Here is a 24,234-nt window from a genome sequence, read left to right as displayed (position 1 = left end):
AGAAAATCAGACAGAGATACTCTCATAGCTACATGTTGGCCTGTCTCCTTGCTGAAAACATGGCAGTTGAGGAGTGCAGAAAAACAAAATGAGAAGCTTTATCATATTTAACTAATGCAGGATGAGAACCTTGAATCACAAAACAATTCATATTCCCACAAAAGACGACATAAAATATTTTTTCAAAGCAGAGTAAATTGCATTAGCTTTTAATTAACTGCTGGAGAGGTACTAAAATATTTCCGCCAAGTTGCAATAAGAAAATTTAGTGGGAACGTCTATCACTACTGAAAGTTACTAGGTTGGGACCAATTTTCAAGCTTAGCAACATTCGAGATCAGGATACCGTGTGGCAGCTTTGACCATCTCCCGTTTGCAGAAACTGGTTTGGGACTCCTACCTGTCCGCCCGATCCAGGTAAGGAAAGCCATTGCTGAGAAGAGGGCCGACCCACCCCAAGGTATGAGTTATTTCCCAAACCGACCCGCTTCGCTGTAAAATATGACTGGCTCTTGATTACATTATTTAACACTGGTGAAGCAGAATCAGTGGTCGCCCCTCCACCTGTCTGCCTCATTTGCCTTGCTCACCATTAAGAGTCAAGCTCCACTGCAGTAGTCCGCAGAGTCGGGGCAGAAATTGTGTGGACAAACGCTCCCGGGTTGCCCGGACGACAGGCCCCGCCCACTTGAGCTCCAGGAAAAGAGCGCGGCCGCGCGGAGGCTCTTCCGGCCGGCGCCCCGCCCCCTTTACTGACAGGTTGCCCACCTCCCCCAACGCCACCCCGCTTCGCAGTAGACGGACAGAGGAGTCGAAGTGGTCGAGGCTTTTGCGGCTCCGGCGTGCCGGAAAGTGCGTGAGTGCCGCCGCCGCCGGGGAGTTTTGTTCCATTTCCCGGATCCTGGGGTCTGGAGGCGAAATATGCTCTGGGCGAGGACCACCGGGTGTGGGAAGAGGGTTCTGAGCGTCTCCTGATGTTGACGGTTTATTTCCTAGAGTGTGTTGGGTCTTTCTGTGAGGGTTTCGAGAAGAAACCGGCATGCGACTGGTTCATGCAGCGGACACCCGGTGGGAGGCCTGGGCCACTGCGGTTTAAGCCAGCAGGGGGATGGGGCTCATTCGGCAATTTAAAGAGAGAAATAAGTTGGCTCCAGAGGGTTGGTTATTTTAAGATTAATGACCTTCGGATTCTTCTTTCTGCTCTATTGTTTACTTTCTGTGCAGCGTACGCGTCCTTTTTCCTAAGAGCGCCCTAAACAAGAATTGAAAATGAAGCAATTCCTGGGTAAAATATTCCTTAACATGAAGATCGCTGAGGCCCCAAAGACTCATTAGTTTCCCGAGGTCACAGACTAATTGTACTAACCACACAACCTTCAGAATTTCAGTCTCCTCCCACATGAAGAAACGCCGGCACCTTACACCGACAGGAAAACTACAATTAAGTGAGGCTGTTCTCCTCAAGCCCGACTGAGTTCTCTGTAATTGTAGGGCATACCTACACCCTGTTTTAGCATTATGAGACCTGAAATACTTTTAAATTACTGGCACCATTTCTCATCTCTGAATTATAAGTTTATAATGCTCTATCCCTTCCAGTGTTATTGACTACATGCATTATTCATAGATAAGTAGTAGGACTAAGCTAGTCTTTGTGGGTTAAAGTGTTATTATCCCTATTGTAACCTGTAACTATTATAGGTTGTGTAATAGTTATTAGCATTTTACATCCATATCCTGGTAGCAAGATAAAAACATTTTAATAGCGACTTCGTACAGAGTTCTTACTCAGTTTACCATAGCTGTTTGATATGAAAGTTAAGGCTTCCTTTTAAATTAGTTTCAGTAAAACTAATGTTTAATGATAAAACACCTCAGTCAACTCAAATTAGGATTCATCGGGGTAAGGAGATAGTGCAGTAATCCCAAGTTACCTTAAAATAGTGGGCTTTTAGAGGAAAGGCTTTACTGAAGCTCTCACTGTATCTACCCCATGCTGGGCAAGTGTTTTATGATACATAATTTGTAAAAAGACCAACAACTAAAAAGGACAACTTAAGCCAGGTCCCTGAAAGCTTTCACAAGCTACAAATTGTGAATTAAATGAAGCTGTGCTGTTAGGCATTAAACAGGTTATAGTTTGCAATTCAAAATTACATCTATGTAGATTTAATTTTAAATTATGTGAAAAGAACATGGTTCCCAAGAGGTGTTTTTTGTTTGTTTTGTTTTGAGACAGGGTCTCAAAATGAATTTTGCCCAGCTTGGAGTGGTGGAACAATCACGGCTCACTACAGCCTCAACCTCCTGGGCTCAAGCGATCCTCCCACCTCAGCCTCTCAAATAGCTGAGACTACAGGCACATGCCACCATGCCTGGCTAATATTTTTTTACTTTTAGTAGAGCCAAGGTCTCACTCACTATGTTGCCCAGGCTGGTCTCAAACTCCTGAGCTCAAGCCATCCTCCAGCCCTGGCCTCCCAAAGTGCTGAGATTACAGGTACAAGCCACCATGCCCAGCCTAAGAATCATTCTTAGTAAGATTATTTCACACTGCTAATGGCTCTCTGCCAAAAGAAAAAAAAGGAAGTTTAAAGAATGAAGTAGTTAATATAGTGGGTTAAATACCCTCATCTAATTTTACTCCCTTCCAAAACTACTAAATCTACGGTAAAATGATATAAAAATAAATTGGAAAAATGGGGACAGGAGATAACAGCAATAAAACTCAGAAGCTGGAAAACAGGTGAATGAATGTGACTTAGCACACCAGAAAAACCCAATTCACTCTGCAGAATTCTCAAAAGGCACTGAAACACACGCCCTGAAATTGGAAGTGGACTACATGAAAGCTATTTGAGAAACACCTCTAAGTAACTCTACCCCCTTACTCCCATAGAAGACTAGAGGTTTATTTCTGGACAAAGTAATACTAATCCCTGGACTGGGGCATCCTCAGGCATTCTAGAGAAGCACACTGGAAACAAAGTTAAGTGAATTTAGGAATACATAATGCTGGATGCAGGGCCCGCATTCCTCTTTCACGTTTTAATGTTTAGTAGGCAAATCCTTAGAAGACTGGAAGACTCAACTCTGAGGAACTGACCAGCCCAGGAGGAACAATCCAAGATACTGACATCAGAGGTTCCCCAGGAAAGGCCCACCCAGAGCACCCTAAGTGAAGCCCAGAGTCTATATGCTTCACCCACGTATACAGATCTAAAAAGCTTTTTTGTCTTTTCATTCGTAAGAGTAGACAGAAAAGAATGACCAGACTTTGGAAGAAAGCTCAGAAGTGATAGAGACAGAAGCAAGCAGAAAAGCAATTTGAAGTAAAACAGCTCAGAAGTGATAAGAGACAAAAGCAAGCAGAAAAGCAATTTGAAGTAAAACAACAGAAAATTTCAAGAAAGCAAGAATCAGTGAACTTGGAAAGAAAAAATGCCCACATAATATGCTTGTTATGTGAATTAGCTCATTAACTAGTAGTAAGTACAATTTAACAAGTATTAATGTAGAAGTTTTTTTTTCCCTAGGAAAGAGGAGCCAGAAAAGCAGTAAATGTATGACCTTCAGTAAGAAAAGGTCATGGCTTCACTGCTATGCTGGCGGCAAGTGCCTTTCAGATTTTTTCATTGATTCAAGTGTATATTCCCAGGGTTCCTTCCCCAGAGAGGCATACCCCAAGTTCTGTGTAGCCACCGACTGAGGACAGGTAGAGTCACCTATCCTACCCACGAATTGGCAGCCTTGTGGTTTAGATGGATTTCTACTTCCATGTGTTATTTCAGCATCTCTTAGCTCTGTTCTTAGACTTTGGCTGGCATTTCTATTATTTTTTTAAGTTTTGCTGAAGTAGAATTGACACTGAATTACACTTACAAAGTGTAATTCGATAAATTTGGTTTATATACACATCTATATATGCATATTTATAGATATATATGTGCTATATAGTATATATACTACCTATAGTATAATATATAGTATACATATTTTTGTTTCCATAGAAACAAAAATAAAAGGAATTACTATGTACTATATACTATATATATCTACTATATACTACGTAGTATGTACTACGTAGTACATATAGTACATATAGTACATACTGTACTATGTAGTATATAGTAGATATATATAGTACATAAATATATATGTACTACGTAGTACATACTATGTAGTATATGGTAGATATATATACCATAGTATACTATATACTAAAAATGGCTGGCTACCTCTGTTTGTCAATATATATTTTAATATATTTTTGCAAGTAATAGAAATGCCAGCAAAAGTCTAAGAACAGGGCTAAGTGGTGGGAAAACTACATACTATATACTATATAGTATCTATACTAATTATATAGATTTGTATATATACACATATGTATACACACACACACACACACACACAATGAAGCCATCACCACAATCAAGACAATAAATATATCCATTATCCACAAAGGTTGCCTTGTGCATCTTTGATTCCTTCCTGGTCTCCAGCCCCTACTCCCATTCCCAGGCTACTCTATTATAATTTTTGAGTATTTTTAACATCTCTATAGTAGTCTCCAGCTATGCTGAGAGCAATCTGAGTGGTCAAAATTAACTGTCCAGGAAGAGCAGAAATGAACAACTCAATAAACACTTGGAAGATGAAAATGAGAAAATCCCCCATACAACTGAATAAAAGGCCAGGCGCAGAGGCTCACACCTGTAATCCCAGCACTTTGGGAAACCAAGGAGAGTGGATCACCTCAGGTCAGGAGTTCGAGACCAGCCTGGCCAACATGGTGACAAGCCATCTCTACTAAAAATACATAAATTAGCCATGCTTAGTGGCAGTCGCCTGTAATCCCAGCTACTTGGGAGGCTGAGGCAGGAGAATCACTTGAACCCAGGAGGTGGAGGTTGCAATGAGTTGAGATCAGGCCATTGCTCTCCAGCCTGGGTGATAAGAGCGAAACTCCATGCTTAAAAAAAAAAGACAAATGGAAAATAGTACAGAAAAAAGGAAGAGAACATGTTTAGAAGTTCAAACATCCAAATAATAAAAGTTCCAGGAAGGGAGAAAAAAGAAAATGGAGGAGGGAGGAAATCATGAATGAAATCATTTAAAATTTTTTTCCCAAATTGAAGGAAACAAGTGTCCAGATTGCAAGGGCCAGCTGAGTGTCCAGCACAATGGATAAAAATAAATCCATTATCAACACATCACTAGCATTTCAAAATCTTCATGGAGAAGATTCTGTAAGTTTCTGGGGAGAGAGAGAAAAAATACATCACATACAGAGGATCACTTACCAGGACTGCTTTGAACTTCTTAATAGCAATGGTAAAAGCAAACAGATGAGCAACTACTTCAAAATGTTGAAAAGAAAATTATTTCCAGCTTTCAATTCTATACTCAGACAAGCTATCAAACAAATAGAGGGAGCCAGCCATTTTTAGACATCCAGGGTCTCATTTACCTTCCATGTACCCTTTTCAAGAAGTTAGGATGTGCTCCACAGAAACAAAAATAAAACCAGGAAATGGAACACTTTGGAATGTAGAAAATGGGATAATCAACACAGAGGATAGGCAAAAGGAATTTCTGGGAGCATGGTCAAGTAGGATTCCAGCACCACAGTTGTGCTTCTTGATGTAGAGAGCAGTCAGTCCAGAATCAAGCAGCATGACTCACATTGATGGCTGTTATCACCAAGATCCCTGCTGCCATTGTATCATCTTTTTAACCTGAGGACATTATGCCCAGGCAAGCCTGGCTCAGATTCTTACCGGTATTTGCCTTGTCTTGACCATGTCTTGACCTTGTCTTGACCATGAGCATGAAATTCCTGCTCTCTTCTGTGCTGTGCTGACTGGACCAACTGAGGACACTCATTTTTACCCTTCTTTTTCAACCTATTCCTGAAAGCTGATGTTGGGCGTTGGTGAGCTTAAAGCAGAAAATAGTCTTCCTCCTTCCCATTTTTGCTATGTATTGGCCAGAAATCAGGTATCAATTCTACACTTTGATCTTTCCACATGCTTCAGTTGTGAGGAGCCCAGTATTCACTCATGACGTTGCAAATTAACTTCTCTAGAAGGGATCCATAAAGCCTGGAGAAGGTAAAGCCAGACTAGGACTGTTTGGCTTTAATTAACAGCAGCATTGTTGCCCTTTTCCTTGCTATATTTGTGCTTGCTGCTCAAGTTGCCAAAATTAAATATTTAGGGCAATGTTCATGAGTGCTGGGAAAACTAAAGAGAATAAGCAGGAAGTCATTAGAGGCTATCTTGGTAGAGATGGGGAAGGAGAAGCAATTGGAGAGGGGCACATGGGGGCTTCTAAGACTTTTGTTTCATAACTTGAATGATGGGTACCCAGATGTATATTTTGCTTTCTTTAATTTGTACATTCATATTTTATGCAGTTTCTATGTCTAATACGTATAAAAATTTCAGATTAAATGAAATACATGAAGGCACTGGCACCCTGCCTTTCAAATTGTAAAAGGTGTAAATTTTGCAAAATGCCTAAAGGGGCAGGTGAGGTCACAATGAGAATCTACACTATTGTACTTCGGGGTTCAACCCAAACAGAAGTAACAGGAGAACTTAAATTATGTAGCACATGATTTTTAATTGAGTATGGTACTGTAATTTTAATCCACATTTTCTGCTAGTTAACTATAAAATAACCCTTAAAACTGATCTAAAAGGCTATTTTAAAAATATAAGTTGCGGCCAGGCACGGTGGCTCACACCTGTAATCCCAGCACTTTGGGAGGCCAAGGTGGGTGGATCACGAGGTGAGGAGATCAAGACCATCCCGGCCAACATGGTGAAACCCCATCTCTACTGAAATACAAAAAAGAAATTAGCCGGGCGTGGTGGTGCGCACATGTAGTCCCAGCTTACTTGGGAGGCTTGAGGCAGGGGAATTGCTTGAACCAGGGAGGTGGAGGTTGCAGTGAGCTGAGATGGCACCACTGCACTCCAGCTTGGGGACAGAGCAAGAATCCGTCTCAAAAAAAAAAAAGTTGCTTCCTGCTTGCCCTTCAGAGTAATTCAGTCCAAAAGTCATTACGTGGGGCTGAGCAAGGCAGGCATCTGGGGAAGGTGGGGGCCAGAGAAAGGCTGGCAAGGTAGTAGCCCAGCAGGGGATAGTGGAGCCCAAATGCAGTGAGGAGGGCCTCTGGGGGTAGGGACTTGTGCACAGCAGCAGCCTAGCAGGGGATGAGGAGGGCATCCTGTTAGGGTGAAGGAAATGGTGGCACAGGTTTTTGGAACGGGAACAAAAGGTGAGCCTTACCCAGGAGGGAGGAAATGGTGCAGTGTAAGTTGCTTGAGCCCAAGAAGGGTAGGTTGGGGGGAAAGGGGGAAGAGAAGACCATGCATGTGGGATGGTGGCAGTGGCACTCTGGCATTAGGTGGCAGAGCTCAGAGAGTAGAGAGTGTGTGCCGAATGGTGACAGCAAGAGGATTTTGATTACATAGTGAGAGAAGGGGTGATGATTATAAAAAGTAAATTTATTAAGGACAAGTGGGAACCAGACTTCTCACTGTTCAGCAAGAGTATTAAACCCATGTAAAGAGGGGAAATGAAAATAAACCCTGTAGTATTGGAATTGTTAGGTAGCAGATTATATGGAGATTAATATAAAGTCATACACACATACAACACCTAAATCTGTAGGTATATACACTTGCAGCTTTGTCACTTAGAGGACCTGGGAACAGTGACAGTCCCATGGTGATTAGCATTTTTAGCACCCAGACTTTGGTTTCTAAAGCATTCCATCCAGATTATAGTTTCTAAATGCTATTCTCCATTAAAAGGACTAGGTTCCTTGGAGAAATAATTTTACAATGGACAATCTTAGCAAATACATTAATTGGGTAATCAAAGTTATCAATCACAATGGAACAAATTTCAGTTGCATCCACCGGATAGGATGCAATGTTAAGAGCTTACTATTCAACTCTAACAGGTAGTGGGAATTATTTTCTAGGTTTAGACTGTCATGATGCCTTTAAGTTTGGAGCCTCCTCTACAAAGTAGAATTAACACATTACACATAAAGAAGCATGATTTCGCCTGTTCCTCAGGGACACCCTCTTACAGGTTGTTCATTTGGCCTCTTCACCACCAATCTTACTGCCCATCTACTATTCCAACCTGCTTAACTCACCCAGTTTCTGCTAGTTTTCAGCCTCCCTTTGGATAAGCACCCATCAGCATTTGATCAGGCTTCTGCTCAATGTCCTTCAAGTGGCTCTGGCTTTGCCTTGAGAGCAGGGTAAAGATAATCTCTTGTTTGTTGATAAGGAAAACTCAGGCTCAGCAAGGTTAATTAATCTGTACATTATGCAACTGGAATTTAAATCTAGTTTAACTCATTCCACTGTGGCATAAAAGGAGGTACACGTACCTATCTGTGATGACAATCCACTTTCTCTCTCATTTCCTTCATATGACTTCTCACAATCACAATTGTCTTTGCTTATGTCTCCCGTAGGAAAACGTCAATTATGTGACAGCAGGTAATTTTATCGGAAGTGTTTATAACTATATCCCAGTACGTGGAACGAAAAAGTTATCAAGAAATATTTATTGAATGTAAAAAAGGTTACCGTTTCCTCAATGTGTGTAACCTTTTTTTATTTTTTTAAGACTACAATGCAGCTAATTGCAAAAAATTTTCCTTTCTTTAGGTATGTTATGCATAAAAGTGGATAATTTACATGATAAATGAAAATGGCCAATTCTTTAAGAGGAGAAGTACTAAAACTTTATAAAAATGTAAGTAATTATGTTGCCAATTTTATAAAAATGTTATTATATTACATGGATTGTTTAGAAATATATAATCTTTCTTTTTGAAGCTGCTGTATCTTGGACGAGACTATCCAAAAGGAGCAGACTATTTTAAAAAGCGTTTGAAGAACATTTTCCTTAAAAACAAAGATGTGAAGAATCCAGAGAAGATCAAAGAACTTATTGCACAGGGCGAATTTGTAATGAAAGAGCTAGAAGCCTTGTACTTCCTTAGGAAATACAGAGCTATGAAACAACGCTATTATTCAGATACCAACAAAACTAATTGATCATTACTACTTTAATTTAGCTATCAGTGCCAGCTGTTTATGTATACCAGATGTTGTAAAATAATTCTAACTTACTTAAAATGGGAAGATAGATATACATGTTGTGTAAAAAAATCCCTGAGCTGCCCTACTGAACTAAATAGGTTTCAACTTCTGTTCATACGGAGAAATTATCAGCAACTTTATGCTCAATTTTGATACAAACAAACATAGCAACTTAGCTATACTACCGATCATAAATTAATGAGCACCCAATTTTGAATGAAAATATAATACACTTAATCCTCTAACTTAATAGGACTTAGCCAATTATTTTTAGCTTATTTCTCCATTTTACTGACAAGAGAATGCCATTTACCGAACATTTAATAAGCAAAATAATTTCTTACACACTTACTTCTCTTAACTTTTGAAAGGAATCCCTTAATTTTTCACCCAATTTGGTGTATTAACAGCACATATTCAAGGTTCACTACAAAACAAACAGTTCCTGGTAATGATTTAAATGTAGTTATAGAAATAAATAATATGTATGGAGTCATTACTTCTGACCTTGAAATAGCCTGCTGGTGACTGGCATTACATACATAACTAACTATTCAATTATTTCCATTATTAATGTTGCTGCTGCTACCTTTGGGCCTAAAACCAAGTCACCTGTTGTGTATCAATTACCTTCTTTGATAAAAGGAAATAAATAATGATGTTATCCTATTTTTTTGTCATAAAGGCAGATTTGTTTTGCATCTACTTCTAAATATGGTTTTAAGTTTAAGCAAACAAACACACCTTTACATACTATCCACAGCACCTTTTAGAAATAAAGGATACTTCTAACAAGCTGCATAAAAGATTCACTGGTATACTATAGTGTCTATGGCTTATAAAGTATTCCATATCCATTTCGGGGCAAACAGTTCAAATTCCATGAATAAATACACACTCATAGTCACTGTAACTATTTTTATTACATTACAATAATTAGGAGTAGTACAGTTCATGACAAAAATATTACAAATTTTAGATCACTTCACAGCACATACTCCTATAAACATTTAAAAGTTAATTTCAATTAAAAGAGTGGTCATTTTTAATGTTTGATATGACCAACATTCCTAGGTCAGCGCAACCAAATGATGGAAACAACTGGATCACACTGCATATGTCCCACAAAAGAAAGCACAATGTACAAAATGTGCATGTTTCAGTTTACACTATACAAAAATAGTTAAAATACATTCCAGGTAAACATGTTACATTAAGAAATAGTACTAGTAAGAAATTGGCACTCAAAGGAAAAATGCAAAAGTATTTTCAACATGAAAACACAAGACAGTGGAATTGGAAACTTTCGGATAAAACACTGTAACCCAGTTAGCTCTGTGGGGGTGTGGGGGGAGAGATGGGCCCTCAACATTTCTGCAGATAACTTTTTTTCCCCTAAATTCATCTAAATTACCTAACATTATCCCAAACAGGCACTTCAAACTATTAAACTAAAACACAGATCTTAATCTAGTTATGACTATTCTTCAAGAACTCGTGTGAGTATCTTTAGAAAGAAATTTTCATTTTATGACAGCTATTCAGTTTCTCAATGCAGAATTCATGCTATCCAGTATTTATTAACACAGAAGTTACTAAATATAAATTCAGCTTTAAGGTAACTGCTGGGTTCGAAAAAAACATTACTACATAATTATCAAGAAATCATTACTTTTTGACAAATGGAAATCTTCAGATAGTTTTTGCTGTCTAAAAAAAAATCCCCTAAAAAAAATGTTATATACTGTTTGAAGAAAAAATGGTTAGAAGAAAAAAAAAATTAATGGAATACAAATGAGATGAACTTGTGCAAACTGTAACTTAACATGCCCCACAAAGTTTCTATGTATATATTAGGACAAAATTGTGCAATGGTGACAACAGTTTTGATAACCTATAAAAGTTAGGTTCTAAATTCCTATGCAGTGTGACTCAGTTAAATAGAGCCTAGAATGCCTACTTGGGAACATTCACTCAAATGATACAATATACGTCTGCTATATTCTTCCACAAACATGTTAATGCCTAAGTCTATGTAATTTAGCTTTTTTTTAAAAAACTTCAACAAGGATTTTTATCTTTAAGGCTGTAATAATTAGGTAACATTTATTTCTAGAATTCTCCCCCTTTAAAATCTCTACAAAAACAAATCTTTTGTTAAACCATTCAAAGTTCACGTAAAGGTAATTACCACTACCTTTAAAAAATGCCCATCTACATCAAAAATTCAAGAGGCCTAAATATCCCCTCATAAGCACTGCAGTTCCTGAAGTATGGCCATTTCTTTCTCTGTGTAGAAACGAGGTACTGTGTAAGTCTTAACACCCTACCTAAACAATGTTCCAAAGATCTGTAGTTTAGCATAGCAATTCAGAAATCATAGTGATTTTTACATAGAAGTTTCCTTGTCTGTGAACTAGTTCAGGCACCTGTTTATTTGTACCCAGATAAAACTATTAATTTTTAAGTATATTTTAATTACTTATGCAGAGAAAACTGGAGTATTACACATTTGGGTCAATATGAATATCTGACATACACCTTAATGTGTACAGTAATTGTCCCAAAAGAATCACAGTTATGCCAAATAAAAAAATATATAATCAAGTTTATTCCTTTAAAACAATGAAGTGATTTACATAAAGTAGCTCGATCAAAGAGTTTCATTGGAATCGTAGCAAAACAATTATAGAGCTGGCACAGAGACCAGAACCCTTCTTTGCAAAACTAAAATACGCATCGTGTTATCTCTGGGTCATATACCAAAGGCCTTAGTAAGATATTACAGACCACACTAGCACTACCTAAGGACCGGGATTATGTCTCTTGTTTGGGGATACCATATACCCAGTGCCTTGTGTGGTGACTGGCATCTGGTAGGCACTCAATAAATATTTGCTGAATAAATGAGTTCTGCAAAACAGGTTTATGAGGCCAAGGCAGGTGAACCACTTGAGGTAAGGAGTTTGAGACCAGCCTGGCCAATAGGGTGAAACCCCGTCTCTCCTAAAAATACAAAAATTAGTCGAGCGTGGTGGCACACGCCTGTAATCCCAGCTACTCAGGAGGCCAAGGCACGAGAATCGCTTGAACCTGGGAGATGGAGGTTGCAGTGAGCTGAGATGGCGCCACTGCATTCCAGCCTGGGTGACAAGAGCAAGACTCTGACACCAAAAAAAAAAAAGTAAGCTTCATGAATTAAAGTATTTTTCATTGCATGAAGATTTCTGGTTACTAAAACAATGGAATGTATTACTGTTACCAGGAGTAGTCCTAGTTGTAGATTACCTAAGGAATTCTTTCAGCACTATCTTTATTAAATTCTCCTTCCACTGGATAGGGTTCTGTCTATTCATACCAGGTTTGAAAAATCCTACTGTCGCTAATGGATTGGGCAGCAAAGAGATGTTCAAAGGATCAGCCACCACCTGAAAATTAGTGATTAGGTCAAATCCCTTTATGGTATCTGTCAGATTCTCTTGAGCCCTGAGGAAATAAGATGTAGGGTATTTCTGATGTGACTTAATGGGAAAACTTCATGGAGATATCCACAGCAGCAGTAAATCTTATGGTTAGGGGAATTACAAGTATTAAAACTGCATCAAGTCATGGGGCATGTGGAAGGTAGGGAGGCAAGATGACACTAATATGGAGGGAGAGTCCTAAAACGAGAATGGATATTCAAATATAAACTTCACCTCTTGCACAATTTTGCCCAAGACTGGCACTGAAGATGGTGTAACATAGGTTAAAAAGTTACAGATTGTGCTGAGCTTGACAAATAAGTGTATCCTTATGTAAACGGAATATAAATCACATAGTTGTAAAAAAAAAACTAAGAGTTTGAGATGACTTCTTTTAACATGAAGAAATGGATAGTAAGTGATGTCCTCAAAATCAGAGTCCTAAAAGACACCTATCTAGAACCTAAGTCACCTTCTTCCTAGTCCAGTGATACTTTCACCTCACCATGCCATCTCACTTCATATATTTTAAAATAAGTAACATTTTAAATTTATCAAAAGGATTGTTTTTATTTTTATTTTAAAGCATTATTAAATATGGATCAGACTTGAAAAGTGTTTATGAAATGTTAATTTAACCAGTGTTAAGAGAACTAGCCAAACCTAGAGATTGTAAAACTTTTTCACTTCATTGTTTAAAAAAAAAATTAATGTCTTGGCACACCACCACCCCAAAATCTCAACTTTTGAGTTAATATTTAAAAGTAATTTTTAAAAAAGAGTTTGTTTTCTTAAGAAACAAAAGCAATGCTCTTGATTTGTCAGCAGGACCACCACAGAGTGAGATTGTATCTTGTTGAGCTATCCAAAGTGCCCTAGTCCCTCCCCATTTTGACTAACCAATGCATGACAACACTGGATGACCGTGGGGACACAGTCCATGCTGTGAAACTCTATGAAAGCTCAAAGGTTCACACAGGGCCTGGCCTTGCAACCTTGGTCTCTTCAACACCTAATAAGCTATAACTGGCCCACATAATCTTTTAATGTCACAAGCAGAATTAAAACTATCTTCGAAGACTCAAGTTGAAGAAAAGATTTAAAGTTATACTATGAAAGAGCAGTCTGACACAGGGAGACTACATTTAATTCCTATGAGAATTTTTTATACTTGTTAAAATCTTTTCAATTATTATAAAAATTTAGTAGCATGTAAATATAGCCCCAAAATGGTTGCTATAATAATCCCCATTTCATACTGGGTCTGCCTTAACAGGAAAAGCTATTAGGAGTCTTTATAGTAATTTATCTAATGTGAAAAGGAAATGGCCTTATAATAGTTTCCATTGCCTTGTAATTTTTTTCCATTTTTTTCTTTTTATAGAAAAAATATAATATTTTGGGGAGAGTGACCATGACTAATAGCAGTGGAAAGGAGATTCAAAACCTTTGTGAACAGTGTTAACTTTACATTCATCAGGGATGACAAACTATAGGACATGATGCCTAGAAGAATCATCATCAGGAAGCCCATAAATTTGTGTTCCCTCAATGTTTCAGTAAAACCAATTAGAAGGTCTCAACTGAAATTATAATTAGTAATTAATCCATTTATGTGACTAGATAAAACACAGAATAGGGATGATTCAAAAGCTTCATTAATTTGTTTCACACCAACATTCACAATTGGTAAGAAAAATAAGAAGTAATCAACTGCATGCACCAAAAACCCCAAGACAGAAATCTTAGGTATTCAGTTTCTTTTTCACAGGCATTGCTAGTTCAAAAACCAAAACTCTGGGGATACTGGCACTTAGAGGAAAAAAAACTTCCACTGTCATTTTAAAATAAGCATTTAAGGTAAAAGCTAACAGTCTGCATGGAGCAGGAAAAAAATTAGGTAATGCTAAAACAAATGCTAATAATTTAGTGTAATGTACAAAAATTACCACTTGTACTAGTATGCCTTAAGAAAAAAGTACAAATTGTATTTACATAATTACACACTTTGTCTTTGACTTCTTTTTCTTCTTTTTACCATCTTTGCTCATCTTTTCTTTATGTTTTCGAATTTCTCGAACTAATGTATAGAAGGCATCATCAACACCCTGAAATACATAAAAAGTATTAAAATGTGAATATATACGATGGCTTCATGTGTACAGGTAACAAATTTCCATTATTAATGGAAAAAATATTAAGAAAGGATTCTTTATGTTTCTCTTCAGGCAACTGAATATATATTACATATATTAGGACTTTTAGAATTCTTAAATGTCATCCGCATAGGTGTTTTGTCAATATTATAAACAGGAACACTAATTTTCACAAAAGACAAGGATAACCAATGGCACAGAATTTTAAATAAGGTAACAACTTTTTCACAGGAGAACTTAATTTGCTACTATTTTTTCCACATTGGCAAACCTAAGTCATCAAAATCCAAATGCATGTGTGTGTGTGTACACTTAATTGTCCTTATGTTTCTGGACTTTAGATATAAGCCATGCAACTGTAAACTATGTTCATATATCTTCACACACAGTAACAGTATTTGCAAGCTCCAGTTCTATACTTACGTAAAATCCATTGGATTTAAAAATTTACCAAGAAGTAAACAGTATTCGAACATCCTATTCCAATAATTTATCAACAAGTAAACAGTATCTAAACATATTATTTCAGTTTTCAAATGATATATATTAAGGGATTAGTTTCAATTCATATATTTATCATTAAGAAAAAGGTTTAAAGTGACCCCAACACAGGAGAATACCACTTTAAAAAAAAACTAATACCTCAGATTTGTGGAGAAATTAGCTAAATCATTTGAAAGGTCTTATAGTTTACCAATTTGGAGGAGATTCTTTCTATCCCATAAAGTTTTAATTTCTGTTGTATTCAAAAGCTTGCCATATACAGCCAAATATCCTGTCTTCAAAGAGCTTAACAGTTAGTCATTGTGACCACCATCTATTTATGATTAAAGCAAGGTTATTTAAATTTAATGGCTAAAAGTGATTTTAAGCCATAATAATTTTCAACCTAATAATCTACAGTGTGAAAAATGGCACTCTCAAAGTGGTAGTAGATTTTAAACCTGCAATACTTAAATTATGCAAGATCCATACACAAGTCAATTCTTGTCATGTCTCCAATTAAAAGAAAAATATAAATAAAAGCAAAAAATGAAGAAAAAATGTGATTCTCTCTGTATTTTAAAGCTTGTTCAACTGAGTAGTAACTATAAAAAGAAAATCTGTTAACCTCACAATACTTCCAAACCTAGACAGCAGAGGGAGTCTTAGAAACAAATACCCAACACATTAAGTTGTATAAATCAAGCCTCTTTAAGAACAATGAAAACTGGGTTTTTACTCATTGTAATCACTTTGTAGGATATTATAAACTGTGTAAATAAATGTATTAAAAATTATATGTGTAAAGATATTCAAGTTATATTATCTTGAAATTAATTTAAAATGTTAAGTGGGCCGGGTGCGGTGGCTCAAGCCTGTAATCCCAGCACTTTGGGAGGCCAAGACGGATGGATCACTTGAGGTGAGGAGTTTCAGACCAGCCTGGCCAACATGGTGAAACCCCGTCTCTACTAAAAATACAAAAATTAGCTGGGTGTGGTAGCAGGTGCCTGTAATCCCAGCTACTCAGGAGGCTGAGGCAGGAGAATTGCTTGAACCCGGAGAGGCGAAGTGCGTTGCAGTGAGCCGAGATCGCACCACTGCACTCCAGACTGGGTGACAGAGCATGACTCTGTCTCAAAGAAAAAAAAACAAAAAATGTTAAGTGGTATTTCTCTTTTACTGTGCTACTAAGAATAACGGTATTTCAAAATAATAAAATCTGGAGCATGAACAATGAAAATTAGCTACAGTTCATGAGTTTTCCTAATAGATCTATAATTCAAGAAAGCGTGACCAATATTTTAAGAGAGGTAAACATAGAATGGGAATGAGAGGCTAGTCCACATTAAGCAAACAGTAGGATAAAAACCAGCATTATTTATTTGAGCACTAGTGAAAGTCTCCAATAAAGTCCCCAAACTGCACTCACTGATGTTTCCCACTCTCTAATATCATTACTGATACTACACAAACATATGCTTTTGTTTCTCCCACAGGAGAAAGGAAAAGTGGTAAGAAATAATTTATCAGCAATACAATACCATCAAGGTTTGATTACATATATGTATGTGTATGTATCCCTTCAGGCTAAACTCTTTAACACATATAGAGGGGAAAATTTCCAATGATATAATAAAAATTATTCCGTAGCTTGCCAGCACTTGACAATTTACTTGACAGTTTAGAATCATAAACCCTTAGAATGTGATGGAATCTTAAAAGAGGATCTAACTCCCTTACCCTGAATGAATAAATTCCCTCTGATCACATCCTTATGTAATCTACTCCATTTCTACTACTTTTACAATGAAGAAAAATGCCAATGGTACTAAAATGGTAAAGCAGAAAACAATGAAAAACCATGTGATGGATACAGAGAAGACACATTTTATGGTGAAAACACAGAATTTGAAAACATTACTTTCTAAGATTCTGACAAAGATTCTAGGCTTATGTTGCAATGAACTCTCCTCTCTACATCATCTTGTTAAAATTAAGTAATTTTGGCCCAGTGCAGTGGCTCACACCTACAGTCACAGCAATTTGGGAGGCTGAGGCAGGAGAACTGCTTGAGGCCAGGAGTTTGAGACCAGCCTGGGCAACACAGCAAGAACCTGTCTCTATTTTAAAAATAAATAAGTAATAAAAAAAATTAACTAATTTCAATCATGAAGGAAATGTCACAACCTACACAGAGCAATGAATTCTTTTTTTCTCATATGAGAACTAATCATTCTCACACATACACATAACATTATCTTTTTCAGGACTAAGAAAAGCTAATTTATATATGTTTATCATTGTCAGATTTTTATTTATGTATTTATTTCCTAAAGGTGGGGTCTCATTACGTTGCCCAGTCTGGTCTTAAACTCCTGGCCTCAAGCAATCCTCGTGCTGTGGACTCCTAAAGTTCTGGCATTATAGGTGTGAGCCACTGTCCCTGTGCCAAAATTTTTTTATTTTTACTTTTTTTAAGAGATGGAGTCTCTTTCTGTTGCCTAGGCTACAGTGCCATGGCACCATCATAGCTCCCTTCAACCTCAAACTCCTGGGGTCAGGCAATCCTCCTGCCTCAGGCTCCCAAGCAGCTGATACTACAGGCACACACACCACAGCCAGCTTGTCAAATAAATTTTTTTAATTGTATTTAATTTTAAATTTTTAATTACCAAGTATACTTCTCTTTTATATAAATTACTTCCATGTGTACTGAAAAACAAGGATTCGTCACATCAAACAATTGTGACATTCACCTACAGTCACTGTATAAAACATAATTTGCACAAATTAGAAATTTTAGAATAGTACATGCTTACACCTTCATTTTAAATATAAATTAGAGCATAACACTTATTTTACTCTAAACAATTCTATTTTTAAAATCATCTAATGGTGAGACAATAGGAGGAGAAAATAAAAAATTAAAACCACCACCTAAATCTGGTCATGGTACTGTTATTTAAAATGTGTAACTTTTCAAACTGTATTGTTAAATTTGCAATATTTTAGAGGTTGTGGTAAAATTTAACATGCAAAATTGCTTTAATTGCAAAATATTGCTTTACAGAATGATATTCAAAAACACTCAGAGTTCATAAATTTCAATAAAAATTAATGCCGGTCATGCTTTGTTTCTGAGTTTAGTAGATTAGTACACCATGTAATATCTTTTGGGATTGAGTCTACTATTCAAATGTATATTTTATACTTTTGGGAAATACCTAAAATTCATGTAATAAAGAACACCAACTTGTAATAAATATAATGATATGCTAGTAGTTTTTGAAAACTGTAATTTTATTGCCTATTCTTAAGAACATGATATATTACAAACAATATGCATCCAAAGCTTAAGCTCTGCCATGAACTTTACGTTACCTAGTGAAGTATTTTCTGAGCAAGACAGAGTTTAATACGGGTTTAGAAACGAAAATGAGAATTCCACGCAATAAATATTTACTGGGTAGTTACTATGTCCCAGGAACATTACTGGGCAATGGGCGTGCAAAGATTAAAAATATGTAATTCTGGCTAAGATTTTGCTGTCAAATAATATAGGAATGAAACAGAAGAGGTTACTTATTTCAACATAACATGGGAAGCATGTAATATTTAAGAACAGTATTCTGGGAATACACAGGAAGGGCTCCATGCCTAGTCTAAGGGTTTAAAGAAAGGTTTTTAGAGAGTAGGAGACTGGGGAATCATGAGAGTGTTAGCTAATTAGTAAGACTAGGGATAAAAATACTGGCATTCCAAACAAGAGCCAAGACTCAAGGGAAGGTAGGAAATAACATGGTATTTATTTATAGAAGAACAAAATAAATTCAGGCAAGATGAAGTTTTTAGATATAAGACCAAAAAAGAGCTGGAGTGGTGGGAAGGTAGTAAGGACTATCTGCAACACATGTGGAACATGAGATTTTATTCTATAGCTAAAATGACTTTTTTTTTTTTGAGACGGAGTTTTGCTCTTGTTGCTCAAGCTGGAGTGCAATGGTGCAATCTCAGCTCACTGCAACCTCTGCCTCCCAGGTTCAAGCAATTCTCCTGCCTCAGCCTCCCAAGTAGCTGGGATTACAGGCACGTGCCACCACGCCCGGCTAATTTTTTGTATTTTCAGTAGAAATAGGGTTTCACCATGTTAGCCAGGCTGGTCTTGAACTCCTGACCTCAGGTGATCGCCCGCCTAGGCCTCCCAAAGTGCTGGGATTACAGGCGTGAGCCACCGTGCCCGGCCAAAAATGACATTTCTTTAAAGTGTATCTCTCCGGTTTCACAATGAATGATGGCAGCAACTGGTAAACCAAATAGGAGGTTCTAACAGTCCAACAAGAAATGATAGGGGCCTGAACTAATGATGACATAAAAGACACAGAATGTAACGTCACAGGAATTTGTGGATACTTCCAAACCAGGGGGAAAAGAGGGCGGTAGGAGTCATCCTAAAATTCCCAGGTTTCTCACTGGGATAAGAAAGTGCTGTGCTGCTGATGTCACTGAGATGGAGAACTTTGGCAGAAGAATGGTTATTTGCTTGTAAAATATCCAAAAGAAAAAATACATTTAAGAGTGGCTTTTTCCCACCTTCTGGGCCATTCAATATTACTGCTCTCTACTATAGCTCATATCTTTTTCTCCCTACTAAAAAAAAAAAAAAAGGTGCTGATTATCTCAAAACTTTTCCCTTAAAAATAAAGGTAAATATCAGTTCCCAAATATTTAGTTTACTTAAGACTCATTAAATCATTAGACTTTATGCCAAATATAGATTAGTCTACTACAGCCATCAAAATTGTCTCAATTATAATTAATTCCCACTAGATTAAAAATAAATGTACTAATTATGGAAACAAGTTTCTTATCTTTTAATACTTCAAGTTAGAATACTACACCTAAGTAGTTCTAAAGTGGTTGCCACCTTGTTACCTTTAAAAGACATCTGCTTTCTGCCAAAATTAATGTGCTGAACTTAAACTTACCAGATTACATTATAATGCATTTTTTAATTTTCACACAGCCAGGAGTCTTTTCTTCTTTGCTGATTTTTTTCAATCTGTATTGTCGGATCTCTCTCACCAATGTATAAAAAGCATCCTCCACTCTCTGCATTGTAAAACACAACTTCTTTAAAGTCTGTTGCATTGGTAAGAGTAATTTACTGGGAAAGCCATGTGCAAGAAGTTTGAGATTATGAGCTTGAGATTTTTTTTTTTTTTAAACAGACATCACACTGTTTGAATAAAACTGAGGATGCAGTTTTAAAATATGGGCTAGAATCCTGGTTTGTTCTTAAAAGTCAGTTTTGTTTTCTAATGGAATTAAATTTTAAAATTTTTAAATTAGGAATTAGGAGAGATTATGACAAGCCTAAACACAGGTATTAGCATCTGTTTGTCAATTAATGCAACCATTTTAGTTTGCTAGTCTTGGAATTAAAGCCTAAACTGAAGTTAGCTTTAAATTACTTCTTTGACTTAGGAAAAAAGTGATTTATATACCATCAATTCCCACACCCTCCTCCAGGGGAGAATGAGAAGAAAAATGGTAAAATATGGACGTGAAACCTTTGTTAAAAAACAACAAAAACATAAAAGAATCTCAAAGGTGAGTCAAGAAACTGGAACCTTGAGTTTTATTTTAAATTTTAATAACTTTCAGTCTATTTCCAGGGTATACAAGTGAAGCTGAGACTGGGTCTTCTGTACATGTTTAACTACATTATTAAAATCTTAAATGAGAGCTGCTTACCATAATATAAAAACATCATGAATTAAAGGACACACACAAAATAGGAGCATTTTGTATCCTTACTACAAGTTCTTTTTTTATTTTTTTGTTTTAGAGACAGGGTCTCACTGGGTTGCCCAGGATGGAGTGCAATGGCAAGATCATGACTGCAGCCTCGACCTCCCAGGCTAGGTGATCCCCCTGCCTCAGCCTCTCAAATAGTTGGGACTACAGGCAAGCACCACCACACCTGACTGATTTTTGTATTTTTCGTAGAGACAGGGTTTTGCCATGTTGCCTGGGCTGGTCTCAAACTCCTGAGCTCAAGTGATCCGCCCACCTTGGCCTCCAAAGGGCTGGGATTACAGCCATGAGCCACCAAACCTGGCCTTACTACAAGTCTTAAAAATAATTTTTAGAACAGTGTTAAATCATACTGGCTGTGTGCCTTCTATTCTAATTTAAATACTCTTAATAGGGTTTTTCTTGCTTAAACATAAGAGAGCTATGACAACAGGTACAATCATATATTGGCCATATGGAGATAAAGTTTTTAATATTTTCCAATCTAGAAAATTAGGCAGTCATCAAACGGGACAAAGTGCTTAGTTAACTGTGCTGCTAGTTTGTTCAGAAAAGCATACCATCAAAGTAGGGGCACAGAGAAATACACAGAAATATTAATCTATATATAGTGCAAATTAAAAGATGTAATATTATGTTCCTTCTTCTAACAGAAAGGTGAATATTTTTTAAAGCTGATATATTTTACTCCACATTTAATTTTAAGGGAATTCTATTCTTTTATCTTAAAATTAAGAATGAATTACCTAATTTGGGGATTGGCATACATATTTTAGCTTTCTGAGATTGGTAACATCAATGTTTCTACTGAACCGAATGTAACAAAGTGGACCTAGCACCTAAAAAGTTAATATATCACCAGTACCATTTGTAGTTTTAAATTCAATCACATACAGAGAATTGGCAACTAAGTATTAGTTGAAGTAAACCAATGGCTAGGGCTTAATTTTTGCATGCAGAAGTCATCTGTACATCTACTGCCTACAGTAGTTAAGAAAAACACACCTCAATTCTTTAGGGCACACTAATTTTTAGAAATCTCAGAAGTATATTAAGAACTGCTTTAGTAAAGTACAGAAATTTACCTCTAAAGTCAAACTTTAATTTAAATTCATAATGTTAAGTTTCAGTTCAAAAGCAGGCATTTAAGTAACGTGATTATATGTTAAAATGCGTATCTCAAGTCATTAACATATACCATCCAGTGATATATTTATATTTAATGAATAACAAAAATCATTCTATTCTAAGAACAGTCTTATCTTATTTTTAATGGAATCAATTTAGTTAACTAGTTAGCTAAGCCAACTACAAATACAAACTTTCAACTACCTTTGTTGGCACTTTCAGTTAGATACCCACTTACACCTGTATATAAAAGATTTTAAGTGTCAGGTGTGGTGACTAATGCCTGTAGTACCAGCACTTTGAGAGGGCAAGAGATGCCAGGAGTTTGAGACCTCATCTCTACTAAAAATAAGATAAATTAGGCATGTTGGCATGAGCCTGAAGTCCCAGCTACTCAAAAGGCTGAGGCAGGAGGGTTGCCTGGGCCCAGGAGTTTGAGGCTTCAGTGAGCTATGACTGCACCACTGCACTTCAGTCTGGGCAACAGAGCAAGACCCTGTCTCTAAACAAATTTTTTTAATCGTTTTAAAGTTTATATTTATCATTAATCCTCAGAAGGAAAGGGTTTATTATTTTTACCTTTGTCTTGAAAAAATTATGTATCCAAAATTTTCATTAATAAGCAACATAATTTAAGGCACTAAAATAACTCTGTAGCATGTAAAATGTAAAGCATGAGCTCTGTTAAGATACTTTCACAAATGGTTCTCTTTCAATTTGAAAATCAATGTAAGAAATTTAAAAATATGTGTATATATATATACACACACACAAACCAGGTAAAAGCTCATATTTTCATAAATTTTCTAAGAATGTAAACTTCTATTCCTGTTTAAAAAAAAAAAGTTATAATGTCAATGTAGAAGTACCAAAACATACTATGAAGGAGAAAAACAGTATTGGTCCTCTACTAATTTAGCAGAAGCAAATTTTGATTTTAACTTATTTCTAAAATCAGTTTGAATGTGTCTACTTTTTCAGTGACAGCATCCCCACCACCAATAGTGAAATATATGATTTTTGTTTCCAGCAATGCAGAGAGAATTGGAAGCCAATAATTAAAAAGAAGAGATTATTATCCACCACCAAGAATTCAGTGTCAGGACCTCAGTGGCTCATATAATTAACAGCACAGGGTGACTTTTTCCATTTCTTATTTTTAGTAATAAGAAATTTAGGTTTTAGAACAGTTATTTACCACAGTTTTTCAGAATTAGTTATTTCTTGATAATATGCTTTAAAGTCATACTGACATCAAGAGAACATGAGAACATTATCCTTGTGTACACTGTAAACCACTGGCACTAGCTCTTATTTTTAAAATGCCTACAGTATATACCTATGAAACAAAACACTGGTTTTTCACATTCCAAAATTTGTAGATAATTTTTAAAGATAAAATATAGCTGAAACAGATATTTAATACCGACTGGCTACTCATTAAGCTCTTAACTAGCACACAATAATTTTTTTGAGAATAGGACTTGTTGCCACATATACTCATTTTGTGGGGTTTTTTTGTTGTTTTTTTAACTTTTTCTTTTTTTGTTTTTTTTGAGATGGAGTCTCGCTCTGCCACCCAGGCTGGACTGCAGTGGTGCAATCTCGGCTCACTGCAACCTCCACCTCCGGGTTCAAGTGATTCTCCTGCCTCAGCCTCCCGAGTAGCTGGGACTACAGGCATGCACCACCACACCCAGCTAATTTTTGTATTTTTAGTAGACGGGGGTTTCACCATATTGCCCAGGCTGGTCTCAAACTCCTGACCTTGTGATCCACCTGCCTCAGCCTCCCAAAGTGCTAGGATTATAGGCATGAGCCACCGCGCCTAGCCTACTTTTGTTTTTATACACATATACTCATTTTCAAATGTCACTTATTAAACTTTAAGAACAACTGAAAATACGTAGGAACAAAAGTATACAACTTTGAATATGTAAATTTTTTAAAATCAAGAGATTGACAACATTTTCAACTCAACTATTATCTAAAAACATACTTGTGAGGCTATGGAAACAAAGCACTCCATATAGAGAAAGA

The 24,234-nt window shown here is 36.6% G+C and overlaps 3 protein-coding genes across 9 annotated transcripts in view; 1 reads left to right on the top strand and 2 right to left on the bottom strand.

Moving 5' to 3' along the window:
- DNAI7 (dynein axonemal intermediate chain 7) overlaps window positions 1-742 on the bottom strand; it is an 86,980-nt gene extending 86,238 nt beyond the window's left edge. The window contains exon 1 of one of the 4 annotated variants that reach the window (XM_055095844.2): window positions 565-742. In XM_055095844.2, coding sequence (XP_054951819.1) covers window positions 565-593 — 29 coding nt within the window. In that variant the 5' untranslated portion in view covers window positions 594-742. Of the gene's footprint in view, window positions 1-400 lie in introns of all 4 variants that reach the window. The other 3 variants (XM_034936157.2, XM_057299485.1, XM_008954303.4) reach the window with 3 other exon arrangements.
- On the top strand, window positions 696-9,812 carry ETFRF1 (electron transfer flavoprotein regulatory factor 1). Of its 2 annotated transcripts, none has more exons than XM_003828867.5 (3): window positions 696-852; window positions 8,706-8,793; window positions 8,877-9,812. In XM_003828867.5, exons 2-3 carry the CDS (start codon window positions 8,743-8,745, stop codon window positions 9,096-9,098), a joined length of 273 nt encoding a protein of 90 aa, XP_003828915.1. In that variant the 5' UTR covers window positions 696-852; window positions 8,706-8,742; the 3' UTR covers window positions 9,099-9,812. The 2 variants fall into 2 exon arrangements, with proteins under 2 accessions (XP_003828915.1, XP_008952550.1); XM_008954302.5 differs by having other exon boundaries at window positions 736-856.
- A 234-nt stretch (window positions 9,813-10,046) lies between these two features.
- KRAS (KRAS proto-oncogene, GTPase) overlaps window positions 10,047-24,234 on the bottom strand; it is a 45,842-nt gene continuing 31,654 nt past the window's right edge. For 2 of the 3 annotated variants that reach the window (XM_034936164.2, XM_034936161.2), the window contains exons 5-6: window positions 20,235-20,358; window positions 14,579-14,715 (exon numbers count right to left, since the gene is read on the bottom strand). In XM_034936164.2, coding sequence (XP_034792055.1) covers window positions 20,239-20,358 — 120 coding nt within the window. In that variant the 3' untranslated portion in view covers window positions 14,579-14,715; window positions 20,235-20,238. Of the gene's footprint in view, window positions 14,716-20,234; window positions 20,359-24,234 lie in introns of all 3 variants that reach the window. The other variant, XM_057299487.2, reaches the window with a different exon arrangement.

This window comes from Pan paniscus, chromosome 10 (assembly GCF_029289425.2).
Source record: "Pan paniscus chromosome 10, NHGRI_mPanPan1-v2.0_pri, whole genome shotgun sequence".
Lineage (NCBI taxonomy): Eukaryota > Metazoa > Chordata > Mammalia > Primates > Hominidae > Pan > Pan paniscus.
The sequence above is the reverse complement of the archived record's forward strand: the minus strand, read 5'-3'. Positions and strand labels throughout refer to the sequence as shown.